The sequence below is a fragment of the Oryza glaberrima genome, chromosome 12, assembly GCF_000147395.1.
Source record: "Oryza glaberrima chromosome 12, OglaRS2, whole genome shotgun sequence".
Lineage (NCBI taxonomy): Eukaryota > Viridiplantae > Streptophyta > Magnoliopsida > Poales > Poaceae > Oryza > Oryza glaberrima.
The window spans coordinates 6,081,173-6,102,179 of record NC_068337.1 but is presented as its reverse complement, the minus strand read 5'-3'; the positions used below and the strand labels follow the sequence as shown (position 1 = coordinate 6,102,179).

Sequence of the window (21,007 nt, the reverse complement as noted above, 5' to 3'; positions counted from 1 at the left end):
GCCGCCGGCATCCTCCCCAATCAGCGTTGTCGTCTTCCTCCCTTGTCGCAGGCACCGTCTTCCTCCCTCATCGCTGCCGCTATCTTCCTCCCGCTGTCCGCCCGTCAGAGCCCGCCCCCTTGCGCTCACCGCCCGCCACCGGCGAGCATGACCGCTGTCCGGCTCAACCTTCCCTGCTCCTCCCTCTTCCTCTCTATCCATGGCCATGGGTATTTTGGTCTTAAAATTTTCCAAAGTGGCGAAATATCCTGAAAGTAACTTAATGAGTGGTATTTTATCCTTTGCAATGTATTGAGTGCCATTTCGTCGAAACCCACCGAATGAATGGCATATTGTCCTTTTTCTCTACTTGGTGATCATCCACGGCAAATTACATATTTGGTGCACCACAAAATGAACAACATATTGCTATTCACGTCACAACAACGATGTCACAACAACCATGTTAACTTGAAATGTTATAAAATTCTGGAAAAATAATGTTCCATCAACAATATTTAGTGGGCATATTTGTGTGTTTACCCATGATTACCGGTTTTTACTAAGCTTGATTGTTGCAATCGTTAGTCCTAACAAGAAGTTTAGTCCACTACTCGTGGAACGGTTATTTCCTTGATGGAACACTGTTGTATAATTTTTTTGATTAATTTCATTTGCCATCTAAACATGGTTCAATTATCTAATTACAACAGTTATTTTTGTTTAGAGTATTATCCGCGTACTAATTTTATCCTCGGAAATCTGAAGTCGTTTTTCAAGGTTAAAACAATTATCCTTATATGTAGTTTTTAGTTTATTGGATTTCGTAGTATATATATATATATATATATATATATATATATATATATATATATATATATAAAGTGAAAAATAGACTTTGAGAAGAATTCATGGAACGAAAATGAACCTTTACCTTGGATTTTCCATCTTCAAATGCAAAATAACAGACCCATATATTGTTCGTTGTGAATCTAAGAAGCCAAATAATACTCCTGGTATCTGCAACAAATACTGGTACTTAAATCATCTTTAACAATGGATTGCACACACGGGGATTCCAGATATGGTGGTCGTAGCCTATCCACCCATAATGTCACCGTCACATGAAACATACTATTTTCTGAGTTCTAAACGTAGCATATATAATCCCTGCTCAATGTCAAGCGCCCATGCCAAGTAATGTAGCTTTGTCACTCCTGTGAGACGGCGACCAACTGTTTGCCGACATTGCGACCGGTGAAGAGCCCGATGAGGGCCGCCGGCGCCGCGTCGAGCCCCACAACAACGTCCTCGACATATATGATCTTCCCTTCTTTTAAGTACGCCGCCATCTCCTCCTCGAATCGGTGGTACATCTCGTTATAATCGAATACGAGGAACCCCTCCATACGTAACCTCTTGGTGACGATATAGAAGAGGTTGTGCACACCATCCGGATTGTCCAGGTTATATTGTGAGATCATCCCACATGCTGCGATACGACCTCTAAGCCGCATGTTGGGAAGAACGGCATCTAGTGTTGCACCACCCACATTTTCGAAGTAGATATCAATCCCCTTTGGGAAATACCTGATAAGACGACAATAGAGCAACATGGGGTCAGCATGCCCCATTTAGAACACACGAATTTCATTTCATTATGAAAGGGAAGAACATGAACCTCTTGAGAGCCGCATCGAGGTCTAGCTCCTTTTTGTAGTTGAAAGCATCATCAAAGCCGAACTTTGTCTTCAGTAGGTTGACCTGGAGATGCATCAGATGAGTTTTCATGAAATGTAACTGGGAGTCATGAATTGTACCCCCTCCGTCCCAAGCTATAAGAGATTATAGAGTTATTTTTTACGGTTATTAAGTAGAGGTGAAACTAAAGGGGGATATTTTTATTAGTTGTGATAAAAAAAAGGTAGGTAGATAAATTACATGAGTTATCGTTATAATTGGTTAAGATGAACAAGTAGATGGTACTATATTTTATATATATTTTTTGAACACTAAGAAGTTGTTTTATTTTTGTGTGTACAGATTTATAGTAAAAAATTATTATATTTTAAGATGGACATAGTATTGATTTTGAGGTCTAAGTCTAAAAAAAATAATGACTGGTTGTATAAAGTACTATAAACCTTTGGGGCAATGATGGAAATGCTGCAGTCATTTCATTTTATAATGGACGGGTAACTTGTCTCATAAAAAAAATCTAGGGGTAACATGCACGTACGTATCCATTACATTATTGGGCGTTTTATAACTTTGTTGACAACTTGTGCTGTATTTAAATTCTTTTAGTTTTCCAATTAGTATGGAACTACTATATACGAAGTAATAACGTGACGTTGGGCTCTGTGTCTTTGATGCAGCGAGTTAGTTATCTATGACTCTCTTCCATCGTTTCAAACAAGTCACTTTGAGTTTTATTTTAAGTTAAACATTTTTTTAAGTTTGATTAAGTATAAAAATTATAGTAATATTTTTAATACAAAATAAATATACTATAATTTCATGTTGTTTGACTTAGAACAAACCCAAAATAACTTCAGTATATGAAACGGAGTGGCATTATTAAAAAAATCCATTATTTGCAGATCTGGGTGATTACACTGCAGAAGCCAAATATAACTTATTTGGCAACGTCAGTGAAAATGTGAAACAGAACAGGAGCAGTTGTTCATGATCGATCCAGAGAAGAATGCTATTGCAGCAGATGGACTTTAATCAAATATAGGATACTGATGCAGTTTCATATGGATATGATTTTGAGGTCTATCATCTTGAGATGCATGCACATATGACATACGAGAATGCAGAGCAGATGAAATCACACAAACCTTCTCATCAGAACCAGCACTACCAATTACATAGCAGCCCGTGATCTTTGCAAGCTGCCCAACAATCTGCCCAACAGCGCCAGATGCCGCAGAGATAAAGACATAATCACCTTTCTTAGGCTTGCATATTTCAAAGAATCCAGCATATGCAGTAAGCCCAGGCAATCCTGGATCAGCAGAGATTCCATACAGTAAGAAAAACTAGCAATAACTGCATATATTCCTAAACTAATTTGCTTCAGCATGAGATCACACTCTTTGGTGATAGAGTGACAGTCAACTGAACTCACCCAAAACACCAGTGTAGTAGGACAAAGGAAGATCTGGGTGATTGATCTTGGAAAGAGATTCTGGATTGTCGATCATGGTGTATTCTTCCCATCCAGTTATCCCCCAAACAAGGTCACCAGCCTTGAAATCTGGGTGGCCGGATGATATCACCGTCATCACGCCATAATTTGTCAAGACCTGAAAACAAAGATTGTGCAATATGACATGAGAATGATATGGTTTGCAGTGGAAACAAAAATTCTGAATCCAATAATACAGAGATTGTTCAGGTTTCACATCCCAGTAATCTCATTGATCTTTTATCATTAGAGTTGTCAATCATGCGGGTTTTAAACTATGGGATTGGTTTACAGAAAAAGGAAAAAAGAACTGGGATTCGTCTCTTTGAGAAAAATGATAAATAAAAAAGAATAGAGATTTGCAACATGCATGGAACCAGGAAATCATTCAGAATTTTTTAGCTAACTGATTCTATCGAAACATAGTTAGGAAAAACAGTTAAATAAAGGTCTTGGTTTAGAGAAAAAAAGAAATAATTGGTGACCATATAGATTAGTAGCAAACAGTGCTATATTAGTACTAAGTAAAAATGCAAAATATTAGAAGATTGTGATATGAAACTGTTAATTAAGTACCTCTCCTGGGACATAGTCCGCGACATAGCTAGGCACCTCGTGATGAGTCATTCGGTTGCGCATATAAGGATCACAGGAGATGTACAGGTTCTTCACCACCACCGCCTCGGACCCAGCCGGCACAGCCATCAGCGGCGCCTCCGCCGTCACCACCTCCATGTCCTCCTCCGACGGGAACCCCGTCACATACCGCTTCAGGATCACCCTCTTGTTGCTCACCGTCGTCGCTGCCATTGCTAACGCTTTCTAAATTCGTTCTGCTTTTGAGAGTAGTGAGGTTGGAATGCAGAGATATCTATGTATAAATATATAGATGACACGAGTGGCGGCGCAAATTGGCTTAGCAGATGGAGACACAGGCAGCCGCATTGTTAGGCAGCTGCAGTGTTCCAGCAATGCACACAAAGTACAGCGATGCATTCAACGGGCGTGTGATTACGGTGAAATCAAGGAAGGTGTTACATGAGGATTTTTCAGTCTGAGCAGCTAGTGGCCGCGATCGATCGGTGTGACGCCTCTCTCACATTATCATTATCTTAAAAGGCTAAAGGTAACTACATTTTTGTCATAAGACGGTGTGTAAGCCTAAAATCTGTATAATCACAGTCACAGTGTAACGTTCGAAGTAGATTATTCTTTAGAAACACAGTAAAAAGTTATGTGCTTACAACGGGTTCATCGCCTAACACAAAAATAATTAACCATAAATATGGTAAATCATGTCAAGTTAATACTTGAACTCAAATGGAATGGTTTCACCATAAGAAACCTAACCAGTTGAGCTATACTCTTTTTGCATTTGAAATATATTATTTTGACATTTTGTCTACTTAATTAATGCAATAAATTAATATTAGGATAAATAAATTTCATAAATAGATTAGAACCAGTAAGCTAAGCAATATAAGTAGAAAGGTTTTTAAAAATATATATATTAGAGAAGTGAAACAAATAATTCATTTCAATGAGTCTCCTATTATTGGATTGTTTCTACGGTAATTGTTTAGACTGCTGCTGTCACCAACGATTTTTTTCCCCAAGCACCAACAATTCCGTGATTAAGAATAAGATGTCAAAATGAGTAGTATGAACTGGCAGATTAATATTCAAAAACCATTTATATTACTAATATTATTATCAAATAAGAATATGGAGCTCGAGTGCTCGAGGGCCCACTTTTTAGCCACCACCACTAGCACATTATTCCTCCAACCATCCTTTCCATTATACATCATCATAGAAAACCAATAATAATTTATAGTATATGTTTATATGAATCCTATCTTACTAAGTTATAACCCACTAAATTCTAAAGCTCAACATGCAAATATGTCACATCATTATGCATTAACAAGATGCCACATCTTCATCCACAAACAATTATTATATTTATACATAATGCAAGCATGTTATATTAATTTTATAATGTATTAATTTTTAGAGTTTTAAAATGTAAGCATGTTAAATAACAATCCCACATAATTCAATAATATTTTTCTTGACTGTAATTCAATAATATTTTCAATATCATTTCATCATTTTGTATAATACCATATATACCTATATAGTTCAACCTTACTTAGTGTTATTTCTTTCTTCTCTCATTAAATCACATCACATCGATTACTTTTAGTATTAGATGATTAATCTTGTAGGATCGCAGAAGACAACCTACCAGAGGGGGAGGGGGTGAATGGTAGGATAAACCAAAAGTCCAAAATCTTTTGCGGAATAAAAGATTTACCTCGAACGGAGTAGATGACAAAGCTCTGTCCCCGTCGGTCGAACTGCCTGCTTGCCTCCGGTCAGACCGCCCGGACACCAGCGGTCAGACCACCGCTATCCCACCGGTCAGACCGCATGCACCAATAGCACTCACCAAAATCTCGAACTAAACTCAAAACCCTAATTTTCTCTCAACTTAAGTCTCTCTAAAACCGATACCGAGAGGCCACACCCTCCCCTCTGCAAAGTCCACGAATCTAACATAACTTAGGACTCCTAATCCACGTAGGAAACCCTCTCTTGCATGTATCCAACTTATCCCTTTCCTTATCTCTATCAATCGTCCCGAATTCACACTCCTTTCCAAATTCGACTCCTCTTTCCATACAAACACAATCCCTCTTGTATACCATGTAGATTCTTCATCACCATGTGCATTTTTCTCTAGCCTTTTAGTATCCCGCATGATCTCTTGATCCCTGAACATCATCTTCTCCCAAGTCGACTCCGATCTATCACCGGCAACACTCTACCGAGGCTTCAAGCAACACCTGCACATGCAACAACCAAGAAACCATATTTCGAGCACAAGTTCATCCCAACTTGACTCACATTAGTATAACAACAGTATCTATACACATAGAAACCATCTAGAAGTCAAATCTCCGAAGAAACATCCAAATCGAGCAAGACAACCCGAAACCGACAACGATCAGGTTCCTGCCAGTCAGACCATTGGGTTAGCCGGTCTGACCGTCAGAGTCAACCGAAAACACTCACTTCACAAAATTAACCATCTATCAAATCTCACCAATATTTTCATCACAAAATCTAAAACAACTCCTTGATTTTACAAATCTATGGTCCAAACTACCTCACTCCTTTTTTTCTCTCATAAAGCCACATCACACTACTTTTACATTTGAATCTTCATTCTATATACAATTTAAATTTAAATTATCGTAAACTATGTAAATTTATATAAGTTTACGTTTTCTAACTATATTACATATTATTTTTACTTATTATTATCATACTAAACTCTTAAAAAACACGCATGATTTCACCTAGTTATTTCCATCTCTAGCTCCCGATAAGAAATGTGTGTCGATCTGTTATCACATTAGCCACATTAATTAATCATGTAAGCATATTTAATATTATTGTATGTCCACTCGAGATCCACGTACACACGTTCAGATCTCTTATACTATATCTGATCCGGAAGTGTGGTGCAATGAAAGAGGCCAACGATTAAAAATATCTGAAAAAGCGAGCTATTCAAGCTGTGCAATAAAGTCAACTTGATCTTCCACATAATCAAATTACTTACAAGACCCACAAGACAAGTATATAAAAATAATAATAATAGTAGATGCAAGGCAATATATTTACTATCTGTCTCACATACATGATGATTATCTTTTCATGAATCCAAGCACAGGAGATATTAAAATCGCGATCCTCAATACGAATCAAAAGTTCCTAGTTGGATTGCAATCGTGGAATCATATCTTTATCTTTACCTATTATAAAAGTTTATGATGTTTTTACCATAAGTTTTTGTACGTCGTCCGTTTTCGATTCGTACTGATATATATCGTCTACAAAGCGTTTCCCGTGTCAAACAACCCCGCTATGTAAATCGAATCCGTTTCCGTCCAGAGCAACTAGTCAGCGAGGGTCCATAAAAAAAACTAATTAGTGAGGGTGCAAGGCGGATAATTGACAGGAAATATTTTAATGCATAAAATAATGCGTGGCTTTCAAGGAGAGCTCATGCTTATGTGATATCATACACAGTTGTTCGATAGAGAAATTAATAACTAACAGGAGATTGACTCGACTTTCTGTTAACGTTAATATTAATATTTCTAATCCTATATCCCACTAAATAAAATATTTGAGAAAACGTCTTTTTATTCTTGGACCTCGATAACTCTTTGTTTTAATGACTGGTCTCAGGATTGAAGTAAACGTTCCGACCATGTCTAGTTTCGTCTAACAAAGAGCAGTTGGAGATCACACACTACTAAAAACCGAAGTGCTTTCGTTAAACGTTATGCACGATTTTTGTATATCGTCCTCATAATGAAAAATTAAACTAGACTCCAGTTACCCTAAAAACAATAATTCTCCACTCCTATTCGTTTTCCGTTGATTGTCCTCAATTCTTGGTTTCATCTTATGATTTTTCTTCCACTTTTTAGGGTGAAGACTTTTTTATATTATTATTATTATTCTCATTATTATTATGGTAAATTATGAATTGCACATAAGATTACTAGGTCTATTTGAAGAATATATTTTTCTTAAAGAGCTGATATTATAAAAACTATATCTAATCCTATAGTAATTATTATAATTTTATTTTTTCCTGTTACCGCGCGCAGGCATATTTGCTATAACAATAATAAGATTAAAATAGACTTCATCCGTTGCAATGCACGGGTATCTTTTTTAGTATACATAAAAATCTAAAAATCGTAAACTGTCTATATATATAGAAATGTAGAATCGAACATCTTAATTACGATTATTATGTCGTAAACTCGTATGATCGAATTAATCGAGATTTCGACAACTCTGATTACGTGATCTTTATCCCAGGGTCACAGAAATTAAAGTGATGTACATATTGTGATATCTTCTGAATATTTGGATTTTGAGAATCCCAATACTTCCCCGTAATATAGACATAATAATTAATTAATTAGGTGCTCCCCTTTCTTCACGGCCTCACTTAATAAAAGCAAAATAGGATCAAACTTTGACTTCCAAACATGGACTAAAAGTTTATTAGGTCATTCCCAACCCAATGACTAGGATGGTGTCCATAGCATTAAATAAACTGCCACCTAGAATGAAAAAAATGATGTGACAAGTGAATAAATGAGAAAAGAAAAGGAAACCATGTCTTGCATGAGATATAGTTTCTACACAACATCGATCCAAGACATCATGTGAGATAAGTAGCATCAAATTTAAGTATGGAATAGTGGTGTTTGTATTGGAAGAGTAGTGTCTAGTACTCGTTTCTTGAGTTGGGAATGGCCTTACTCCATCTGTCCCACTCACATGCGCACCCGGAACCTGCGAACCCTAGGATCACCCGAGAACCCGCTTGTAGTAAAAATAAGCTGGTTACCCAAGGTGTTGCTTGGAAATCTAGACTTCCTCTGGTTGATAACTTTGTGAGAAAGTGGTTAAAATTGACCCGGCTTCCTTGGGAGCTTCCTCAAAGGAAACGTGGGATTCGACTACAATGCTCATTATTTGCTTTGCAAATGTCTCTGTCTCTCTGTTGTGCATTTACCCTTATTATGCTTAATATTGCCGATCTACTTGTTTGATTTAGTTGGTGACTATACTTATTGCTTATATAACTTGTTTGTCACATCTTTTAGTTCAAGTAAATTTTGTACCTAGTGACTTGTTCCCCTTTGGAAGGCATTTTCTTAACTAGCCTGGAGACTCACTGTTTCCCAAGCCCAGACTCCGGGTGTTACTAATACACTGCAAAAGAGTTTTTTAAATTTCAGGAAACTGCATATTCACCCTTCCTCTAGGCAACATCAACATTCTTTCAGGTTTCACAATAAGGTTAAATGAGCAATTGTCGTGTAGGACGCTCTCTTTAGGAATTGTTGGTGAAAAAGAATTTCCAGTTTAACTTTTGGTAGCGAAAAAATCCAAAAAGAAAAATCACAATTTAGAAGACATCTGTACTAGCTTGGTCGTGCATTGCAAGTCATAAGTGTTGGCGATAGCTGGAACACCAATCGAACACCTTGTAGGCGAACTGTAGCTGTCCGGCACGGCAAGGTTCAGAGAAACAAAGACTGAAGAACATAGAAAACAGAGTATTGCAAAATTTCAGAACTAAACGAATTCACGAGCATATGTGGGTCAATTTTCTGGGGTTCTTCATTCAACCGAATTGTAAACCTTACAAGTGAAATAAAGAGCTAAGACAACTACTTATACTCAACACAAAAAAATAGGAATCCGAGGCTAAAATCGCGCCATCCCACGATCCGCTTTTCTCTAAACTCCACGCACACACCCGCGCCACCACCAGCGCTAGAATCGGTCACGATCAACAGATTCGCGACTTATTTGCATCTCTAACAAACTTCTGCTAGACTAATTCATCCTCCCGATCAACTCCGAGAGAATCGGCTTGCATTGGGCCACAGCTGAAATTAATCAACAATAAGTAATGTGACTTTACTTGTGTGCGATATGTAGGACTCAAACCCAGGAGGTCTCACTCCACGTGTAGCCTTCTTACCATGCATCTCACCTATGGAACACTTCAAAATCCACGGTGGGTAAATCCAACGTGTCTTTGATTCTGTGATCCTCTTAAGAGGTCCAATCAAGTATCTGTCACTACTTGAGAAATGATTTTTTATACTAAGCCCCAAAACACAAATATCCCAGCCGGCTATATTAAGAACCGGTACTAAAGATGCTTTACTGCCGGTTCTAAAAGTATAAGTCTGTAGAAACATCTTTATTCCTAGTTAGTATTATCAACCAGCAGTAAAAATATATCTTTAGTATCGATTGGTAACACAAATCGAGACCCGGTTGGTGTTATCAACCGGTACTAATGATGTTTCCAGGGTTAGATAAAAAAGAAAACAACTCTATCCAAGTCAGATGTTTGTAATAAGTGGGATGGTAATACGCGTGAGGGCTGAGGTGAGAGATCTTTAGTATGAATCCCACATCTCACATATTGTACTTATTATGCATATTTAGTACTAGTTTTTCAACCCGTACTAAAGATCAATATCTTTATTCTTGATTTATTGGTCTCCTACTATACTGTTGCTACAACCGGTATGAGAGATCTTTCTCGTGCAGTGTGCATAGAAAAAATTCAATAGCCATCAAGGCACAATACCAACTAGCATAACAGTCTAACACACACTGCACTGCTGTAGAGAATAGCCTTAGAAGTCATGTAATGCAACCACTAGGGAGCGTGCATGTGCAAGGCACGTTGATACATAGAATTAAACAAAATACGGTTATTGTTGATCATTTACTTATACATTATTAAAAAATTATAGTAGAAACCAAGTAAAAATAACATTATTGTAAGCAATACATTGGTAATTCATGAATTAAACCTTAATTGTTCTATATTCATATTCTATATTTATTCTATACTAAACCGGGAACTTACGGGTACACATCTTCACCCATCACCACTCACCACTGGTTTGGGTTGGTCAGATTGTACATTTTTACCTAGCAAGGAATGATCGAGTTTCTTCATGTAAAGGTTGTCTCACTGTGTCCTACCTGGGATGAACACACTTTTCATTATAGATGATAATTCGAAAAATTGTATGTTCTAGGCATAAAAATGCACACTTTGAGAGGAACTTTAGTGGAAGTGCCAGGTTTCAGGTCAACAAGCATTTTCGGGACTCCATTTAGGAATTGCCCCTTGGGGAACAAAAGTAACATACAGTAAGAGAAAGTGCAAAGAAGAATTTGTGGCTTTTATCAGCTGAAAACCAACATAGCTAAAAGTTGGCACTCAATTAATAAAGGTTGTTCTCTTTCTCATAGATTAGAAGACAAAAATAATGAATCTAGGAAAGCATTTCCCCCCATTCTGATTTAAGCAGCAACTGAAGGCTACATCTTCACTCAATGTGTGGTAATGAACAGAGCTCGGCTGATAATACCAGTTGCCTCAATGTAATGATCAAACATAGCGTGATATGCAATTGCTCTCGCTCCCGCTCAAGCTTGACCCTGGCTTTGTCACACATTTGGCAAAGCACTTTCTCCCAACAGTTTGTAACAAAAACACAAGAGATGGTTATGATCTTGCTATGTGTTGAACAAAGAAACAATGCCATGAATTGACATGTTTTATGTAAAATACGTTTCTCCATTTTCCACATGTAATCTGTATTACACAAATGTAATATACCAACAGTGGTGATATCACTTGATGAGCAGGACTAATTAATTACCCACATGTCAAACTCAAACTTGATAGCAATGGTGCATCAACAGGAAGGTCAACTTTGCTGCTAACTTTGTGTACATAAATTGATATAGTTCAACAGTATATCTTGGTACTTAGAGTTGGCAATTGGACTGTTAAATTTATACTTTTGGATCCCCAGTTTTCTTGAGTAATCCAAGAAGTCATCACCATATATCCGTATAGGGCAAGAAAAACAACATAATTCAACAGATGAACAACTGCATCCAATTGTGTGATTGAATTGGAGACAATGCACACCAGTGTGATCAACTTGTATCAGTATGCAGAATACAATCAATGGATACAGTGAGCATGAAAGTCACAGCATGTGCATATCGCTTACAATTTAATCACGCAATTGGATGCACTTATGGAAGTCAAATTAGGCTTGTCTTGCAATATGCATGATGTAAGGACCAAGTGAACCATGGTAGAATAATTAGGCTAGGCCCGATTTATTCTATTAAATCTCAAAGGCCCATAATAAGTGTTAAGGATAATAATACCACTTCAGGAATTAAGCGAGGAGTATCTCAACTTAAATAGGGAGTTATTGGAGGCTCCCTGTTGACCGGTTGAGGTGGGAACGGAAAGGCACACGCGCGCGCGCCGAGCCGAGCCGGCCGGGCGGGGGCGTCACGTCAATCCTTTTTGCAACCACGATCCCACGTTCCCATGACTGCCTCCATAACGGCGCGTCCACGATCCCACGACGCGTGTGCGGCAACTGGCGGAATCTCTCCTCCTATATAAGGAGGCTGCAGCAACTACGATCCCACGTTCCCACGACTGCCTCCCTAACGGTGCGTCCACGATCCCACGACGCGTGTGCGGCAACTGGGCAGAATCTCCCACGACGCGTGTGCGGCAACTGGCGGAATCTCTCCTGCTATATAAGGAGGCCGCTAGTCCGATCAGAACGATTCGCTTGCTTTCTCTTGCTGGTGTTCTTCCTCCTCCGCGCGCCTGTGCTGCCTCTATTTCGCTTCCTCGCTTCTGATCGCTTGCGCGCACAAGAGATCGGAAGGAGCAGGGCCTCCGGAACCACACCTCGCTTGAGATCTGCACCGGGTACGCGGGTGATCAGGTTTTTGGGGAGTGCCACCCGCACGACTGCTCTGTTCGTCGTCCACCATGTCTGCACCTAGAGCCGCCGCCGCCGCCGCAGGAGATGGCGCACCTGGAGCCAGAGCCGCACCTGGAGATGGCGCGCCGGGAGCCGGAGCCGTTGCGAACGTCAACGTGAACGGAGGCAGTTCTGCCTCACAATCCAGCGGAGGGCCACTCTCGGGGTATGCCTTTCTCCTACTGTTAATTCATTCGCCGGTAACTCTATTAGTCGTGTTAGTCGCAATTCAATTGCGTTCTTGCTATGTTCATGATGCTTATGATACTTTAAGCATGCTTCTAGTTTTGCTACATGTTATCACTAGATCACCCTACATTGTTCATGCCATGATTATTGTCTTAACTTTTTGGACTAAAATATGCCGATATATGACCATATTTCCAACAGACCACAGGTTTGGCTTTTCAGACTTTATTGCTAGACAAAATAATTTTGACAGCTCACTGAAAGTTCAGTTCATGCTTAGACCATTCTGTAAAGGAGAAGCTTAGCTAACCGTTTCTTCAGCTATGAAATGATAAATCAAAATAAACAGAGTGATGTAAGTTTAGATTGATGGACCTACAAGATTTAGAACAGTGCATATTTCGAATTTTAGGAAAATATAAATATGAATACTTTTCTTAGAATGACAGTAAGTGAACATATTGATTTGATAAAATATTATAGTTACACCGTCACCATCATGCTCAAAATGAAGCAACAGGGGTTGTGCCAGCAACAACCCTTCCCTAAGCACATATCCCTGTGTCATCGGTGTGCCGATTACAACAGGAAAAAAACAATGAGCAGCTGCAATGCTCGTGCCACTTGATCTAACCTTTTTTATGCAGTCTACTCTATATAAGTTGACGTAAAAGCAGGGTTTCATAAACCACTTGAATTTACCTAAATTACTCCCCAGAATGAAAAACAATACCCAAATGTATCCAAACAATTCGTGTATTTGATAAGCTGCATATGGGATCAACCTTTACGTAGATGGTTTGCATCTTTACGGTTCATGTCCTACAATGGGAATCAGACTGATAAGCTATAAATTCAAGGAACATGAACAACCCAACGCAATCTATAAAGTACACTTTCAAGAACCCCAATCCATATAAAAGAGCCCTTTAAGCGAAACAAGCAATCCAACAACTTCAATAGTGCCAAATCTAAATTCTTGAGGGCAGTGGTGGAACCAGGATCTATACTCGAGGGGAGGGGGCAAATTAAGCTAAGTACCATGATGGTGAAAAAAATTACATCAAAATTCAAGTAAAATCGAAGCATTTTACGTGAATAATCAATCATATAAATATACCTATATGTTTTGACCATACGGAAGAATATTTTCATACCTATTATTTATATTCGTTACATACATATTTTTTTATTATTTTAGTGCTTTTATATTAAAGTGGAGCAGTAAATTAAAAATTAGGGCTTACGAGGTAAAAGACATTAGCAGTCAACAACGATACGTGACCTTCGGAAGAGCTGACCTGTCTAACTGTCCTTGCGTTCTACTGTAACATGTTAACTTGTTGCCTGCTTAATTTGCTCTAAAGTTCTAGCATTGCAGAGACCATGGAATGCCGAGCCAACTACCATGACAAAAGACATGTAGGGTTATACCTCCAGCTTGTTTTGGCCTGCAAATCTAGCCCAACACACCAAAGTGCTTAACATAATCACCTAATTTAAGGATTACTTAGTAGTAGGTCCTACAACAGAAACACACATTGAGGCCAGGCCCCCCTGTCTTCGCTGTTGCTCGAGGGAGATTAGATAGAAACACATAATAACACATTCAAAAGGTTGTTAGATTAGAATGGTGCTTAATCAAACAAAAATTAATTATTGAATGCATGCATCTTAGAGCAAAACAAGGAAACATAGGTAATTCTTATTATTGAACAGGATGTAGTGAACTCATGTTGGACAAGGTACAACATATTGGTACTACGGGGAAACTACATGGTACTACAGGGTATCCATTCCATTTGTTTCTTCAATCAGTTTAGCCTTTTGTGATAACAGTAGCTGCACAATAGCTTAGAAGATTGAAGCTTTTTTTTAATTCCTTCCATCAATCTTGAAGATCACTTGTCCACATCACATATTCACATATACGTAGTATATCTAACTTCCTGGCACAATCAGATTAAAGTAAGAGAATAGTACAAGAAAAGTAGAAAAACATTTAGGAATTTAATTTCCACTTCAGAAAACAAAAATATCATCTAACAGCAACACTGACTTCAACACCTATGTTCTTATGTTTGTAAAGTACCGTATCAAGAAGCAATGGAAGTCATTAGGCCCATACATAACATGACATTTAATGTATACAATAACCATGCACATGCAGTGCACGTTATAATCTACTATATAATTTAAACCAAACATTTCCATATTTATAACCCATCAAAAGTTCTGACATTTATAAGGAGAAGATAGAACCCATGTCAATTATAGGATCTGAAAATGGTGAGTAGCACAAGATCCTTACAAAGCCATATCCATTGGTGTAATATCATCCAAAGCTATTTGACCTGTTGTTTCTTTTCCAACCATCTTTTTGTTTGATGAAAGCCCTGTAACAAAAAAAAAAAATTAGCATTCTAGAAGTGAGATCGAAATTTCTTTGTCACTCAAGCAGTCTGCTGCTATATGGCTAAAACATATATGAGCAATGAAAACAATTTCAGATGAGAATTTCTCGTAGCAGAAGCATAAAAAGCTAAGCATACAGAAGTCCTCCAACCATACTTATCAGGACTGGACCGGTAATTGATCCAGCGAGGGCATCAATTCATTGGTTCAACCATTATGAATCAGTAACAAACTTACTTAACAGCATATACACATTACACAATTGCAGTCTCATTCTCCAGACAAAGGCACATAGCTACTACCAAACTCATCTCAATCTCAAAAAACACAAGACAACAATGTTAAATTTTAATTTTTGGCAGTATTCTGAGGGGCAAGACGTCACCTGAGAGATATTTGGAATTGATCTTGCAAACATATAGGTGGTGTTTGGTTCGGATGTGATAACGTAAACGCTAATGGTATTGCCTCCGGCCGTAATGGATACCATTTTATCCGATTACACTATTAGTTTGGTTGCAGGCGGTAACGTCATTTATTTACATTACTGCGTTTGGTTGCGGATTGCAGCCAAGGAACGGGAGGCTGATCAATAGGACACAATTCGAAATTTGAAACAGAAGCCTTTGGGAAGATCATTTGCTCCGATTACACTAATCAAAGAGTGATCAAGTGAATTACCAGCAAGTATTTTCACCACGTACTCCCTCCTGAGAGACTCTGGAAGAGCGAGAAGCATACTCATTTGAGCCGGCACTTTTATAAAAGCAGCTGCAGCATTGACAACTTCAGTACCAGTCAAACCAAGCTTTCGACACTCAAGAATAGCTTCGTTCTGAATTTTTTGTAGTGGGTCCTCCTCAGCCATTGCCTTCTCTTGGATCTCAGCTTCACGTTGCATAGATGCCACCATTGCTCCCACATGCTTTGTAACATCCCTCAGATCACCTTGAACATTGGCAAAGACATCCATAAAAGGGTCACTTGACAAGGTATTTTTCAGTTTGTTGCTGTCCTTCTTCCGCATCTTAGAGCTTGAAGCAGTTGAATCGATGCTCCGTCGAGCTGCAGCTGAATCGATGCTCCGTCGAGGTGCAGCTGAATCGATGCTCCGTCGAGGTGCTGATGAATCGATGCTCCGCCTAGGTGTTGATGAATCGATGCTCTGCCGAGGCGTTTCTCTAGACACTCTCTCTTCATCCTCCTCATCCTCTTCATCTTGAATATCTTGAACAATTTCTTTCTCCATATTAGCAACAGCCTCACCAAGACCCTCTGCACCTTCTCCAGTAGCAATGTCTTTACCATAAATTGCAGCTAGTGTATCATAGTGAGGGAATGCTACACCATATAGACCCTTTGCCTCATTGTTTTTCTGTAAAATACAAAGAATGACACAAAATTAAGGTCATGGTTCAGCAAGCAAAAGAGAGACCTATGCAGCTACTGTGATCTATAAAAAATTCAACAATTGCATGAAAAACAAAAGAGAACATATTTATGAGAGAGCATACTACTAGAAAACCATAATATTGTCTTTGCAAACATTTCAGAGAAATTTTACATAGCCGCTTATTTGGAACAAAATTTCAGAAAATATCTTATTGTAGTTTCACATATTTCAATTCAATGCACTCATGAATCAATAAATAAATTTTGAATTCCATAGTTAGTTTAATGACTTACCCTGCAATGATCATCGTATTGTTGTTTCTCACATTGTATCATCTTTCTGTTGTCATCCCAAGAAAAGCCACTTTTGGTTAGCATCACTTCAATTGCGCCAAACTTGGTCCTAAAGTGTCTTACTCTCGACTCTAAGTGCGGAACAGCAGTAAGGCCAGAACTTGGCAACTTCTTAGCAAGCACGTTCTCTAGAACTTGGCAGTATCCATTTTTGAAACCCCCTTCTGATTTCCAGCTTGGATCTAAAGCAATCTCGAACAATGCCTTGATCAGCTCCTCATCCTCAAAGTACGTCCAAATCCTCTTGTTCTTGCCTCTCTCACGCACAATGCTTGAGCTTCCAAGATGCTCCATAAACTGCAATATTAGAAATTCAACAGAAAACTAACATCAGTAAGCATCCATAATTGTACCAATATTTTTTTAGTTCTGATTTGCAAACAACTAGAAATTCCATTTAAAACACAAACCTCAATGAGCCCTATAGCTATTGTACATCCCCTGAGCAAGAGTGTTGCGAAAATTTGTCCAATCATCAGATGTCAAAATAGCTGAGATAAACTCAGGTTCGGCGAGTTCTCCCTCAAGTATATCCAATGGTATCTCATCCTCATCCTCGTCCTCATCCTCAAATGGATCACTAGACATCTTTTGCAAAATTAAGTTGTGCAATAGAGCACATACCATTATAATTCGACACTGAGTTTTGATAGGAAAATAGCATGGGGACCTCAAAATCGCCCAACGACCCTTTAATCTTCCAAAAGACCTCTCTACAATATTTCTAGCACTTGCATGCCTCATGTTAAAGTACTCCTCTGCACTACGTGGTGGGTTACGTGCTGTGAAACGGCCTAAATGATATCTTTGGCCTCGGTAAGGGGCTAAAAAACCATCTGCGTTTGTATAACCAGCATCAACAAGGTAATAGCAACCTTTAAAATTTAAAAAAAGAAATATCAGTACAATTCAAGCTGTGGAGTGTCAAACTTCAAAATAAATTGATTGGAAAAAGACTCGCCTTGAGGGACACAAAGCCCGTCCGGCCTGTGAATTGCATCACAAAGGACACGACCATCATGTGCAGAACCCTCCCAACCAGGTAGTAAGTAAATGAACTGCATATCGGGTGCACAAACACCTAATACATTTGTAACAATGTCTCCTTTTCTTGACCTATATCTTCCTTTTATCCTAGTTGGGACAGTTACTTTTATGTGTGTACCATCCAATGCACCTAGGCAATTCTACAATCCAGAACACCACATCAATAAAATATGGTACAATTAATAGTGATGAGATGTGATTTTTTTGAAAGGAAATGTGATTTACTTTTTAGAATGTGTTACCTTGAAATACTTCCATCTATCGTCGGTGGTGTCCTCAGGAATAGGTTCTGGCTTCTTAAGTAGAAGTTGATGAAGCCTCAGAACAGCTAGTAGGCATAAATTGAAATGCCTACTTACAGTCTCTCCACTTCGGTAAAATAACTTTCCTATTGCTCTATTCTTTAAATGGTGAGATAGTATATATAAGAATGAAGCTACTGATTCCTCCAACGGCATATTTCTTGTATCCTCAATACCTCCGACGTCTCTAAGCATGTCACATAGAATGTGAAATGTCCTCCTGTCCATTCGGAGCTCGCTTATACAAGCAATATCACTCTCACGAATAAGCTGGAATAGTTTTTCACTCCTAAGTTCTCTAGTTCTGATCCTCCTCTCTATTTTCCAACATTTTCTCTTATATGAAATCAAAAACAGTACAGCAACATAATAATACATAAGTATGACAGCAATCATCATATTTCTAAGCCCTAAATTTCTTCTCCGCGTTTTGGTACTTAAGGGAAGGCGAGCCATAGCACTCTACAAATATATTAAACAAAAGCATTAACCATGTCCAGAATATATCCTGCTAGCACGCATAATACATCAAGCTACCACTAAAATAAACACAGTACATATTATTTTTTTTGTTGCTAAACCTAAGTGATTCGCTAGAACACAATATCAAGCATCCATTCAGGGATATTTACATGTATATGTTGTTTTACACAAAATTTTTTTTTCCAATCTTACATTGTGGAAAATGATATATCACCTGGCAGTAAAAAAATCAAAATTCTCAAAATCTAGATAGTAAAAATGAGTTGGTCAAACTTCCCTGCACTCAAAAAAAATATTCACTAATATTCAACTTTCCTGCAATCCGGGAAAATATATTCTACATAACCCATGTGAACTTATGAAGAAAACATGTATGAGGCAGGATTAATACATGAGATTCACTAGTATAAGCTACTTCATGATTTGTTAATGAAAAGATTATCACAGTATCATCACTCACCAGCATTCACAATTTATAAAGAGAGGTGGTTTCAGTAGGGGGAGGGTTCTCACCGGCGAGATGATCGATAGATGGCAGCAATGACGGAAGTCTGATGTGGTTGATGGCACCAGCCCCCTGCTTCACGGCCTCGTCCTTGTTCCCGGAGTTTTTCCGGTCAAGATTCAGTCGCCGAGGAGGTGGAAGTCGGGGAAGGTGGTGTCGCACGTTGGATGGGGTAGGAGGGACTAGAGGCGGAACTCCTGGAGGTGGGGAGCACTGGCGCACCGACCTGGCCAGCGGTGGTGGAGGAGCGCAAGACGGCAGCGTCGGCGATGCGCGCGGGGCGAGGGGACGGTGCCGGCGACACGCGGGACGATGGGGAGGCGCGGGGACGCGCGCGGGGCGAGGGGGCTGCGCCGGCGACGCGCACAGGGTGAGGAGGAGGCGCCGGCGACGCGCGCAGGGAGAGGGGGCGGCGATGGCGACGCGCGCGGTGTGAAGGAGAAGCGGCGGCGGCGCTCGATCTGGAGGCGGCGCGTGAGGAGAGTTAGGTTATGCTCCGTATCGGTATCGCTTTCCGCCCGCCCAGGAGTGTAATCAGCGTTGTATTGGGCCGGAATTCGTTTGCGGGATATCCGATTACGATCCATCTGAAACAAACATGTGTAACGCAATCCATTCACGGTGGGATCTGATACGGGCCAAAAACGGCCCAACCAAACAGCTCCATATAGTCAAGAAACTTGGTATAGTCCCAGTAAATCCAAGCCGATTTCTTGCAGCTAGATTCGAACCGCAAGCTGCAAAAGCAAAAATATTTTATGAAACATTTTTTTTTTAAGGCAGTAGTGTACTTAGAATCTATATTGATTTCTCTTGTGTGTCTAATCTTTTCATTACTGACCAAGAAGCTAAAACCCAATTACCAACAAGGTTAGGCGAGCACCTGAAGAATAATGTTCAAGTATGCCTTTGCACAGACAGCGTGGGCGATGGTTGTTGAACCAAAATACCAAATACAGCCAAGCTCGACAGTTTTTTGAACCAAAATACCAAATACTGCAAAACTCGTTCATTGAGCTCCTTTGGCAGGTTCCGGACCGGCCCTGCTCACTTGTACAGCCGGCCGTGCCGGCCGCTCGCTTGTAGAACAGCTATTGCCGCCACTGCTGCAGGTTAAACTTGAAATCAGCAAATCAGGAGCCTTCACCTCAAGTTTTGATGCCAATTTTTTTCTGCATATCTGATATTTCCTACAATATACTAATGTGAGTATCTCGATTAAAAAATCAAACACACGCCCAACGATTTTGCAATTTCCTCCAGAAATTTCTATTGCCATTTGGGATTTGTGGAGATAAGCAACAAATACTGACCTGTATCCGTGGTCGGAGTTGTAGGGGAGGTTGGAGAGCAGCGTCTCATCCATGCCGTCGTCCCCGACACGTGTGACCCGCGCGTAGGCAGTCGCTTTCTGCGCAAGGAACTCGAACAGTAGGCCAGGCCGGTGAGGAACTCCCGCACATAGCCGGCGAATCCTCGGACATGGATTTATATGGCGCTAGGTTGTTCACCTCACCCGCCTGGCTCCAATTAACGAACCACACATCCGCCAACACCTCGCCCTCGTCCACCGTTGGTCGATGACGAGCAGCCGCGGTAGGAACTGCACCTCCTCATCAGCCGCCTCCACCCCTCGGCCCCCACCATCGTGACGACAACTGGTGGGCGGGCGCGGTCTGTGGGTGGAGGCGTGGGC

The 21,007-nt window shown here is 39.7% G+C and overlaps 2 protein-coding genes across 2 annotated transcripts; both read right to left on the bottom strand.

The window, feature by feature from the left end:
- Window positions 1–957: 957 nt before the first annotated feature.
- Window positions 958–4,013, bottom strand: LOC127757618 (2-alkenal reductase (NADP(+)-dependent)-like). Its single transcript, XM_052283172.1, has 5 exons — window positions 3,752–4,013; window positions 3,116–3,293; window positions 2,826–2,992; window positions 1,661–1,743; window positions 958–1,569 (listed from the first exon to the last, which is right to left on the bottom strand). Exons 1-5 carry the CDS (start codon window positions 3,983–3,985, stop codon window positions 1,191–1,193), a joined length of 1,041 nt encoding a protein of 346 aa, XP_052139132.1. The 5' UTR covers window positions 3,986–4,013; the 3' UTR covers window positions 958–1,190.
- Window positions 4,014–15,750: 11,737 nt separating this feature from the next.
- LOC127757920 (uncharacterized) lies at window positions 15,751–17,846 on the bottom strand. Its single transcript, XM_052283511.1, has 3 exons — window positions 17,385–17,846; window positions 16,915–17,271; window positions 15,751–16,603 (listed from the first exon to the last, which is right to left on the bottom strand). Exons 1-3 carry the CDS (start codon window positions 17,448–17,450, stop codon window positions 15,818–15,820), a joined length of 1,209 nt encoding a protein of 402 aa, XP_052139471.1. The 5' UTR covers window positions 17,451–17,846; the 3' UTR covers window positions 15,751–15,817.
- Window positions 17,847–21,007: the final 3,161 nt, after the last annotated feature.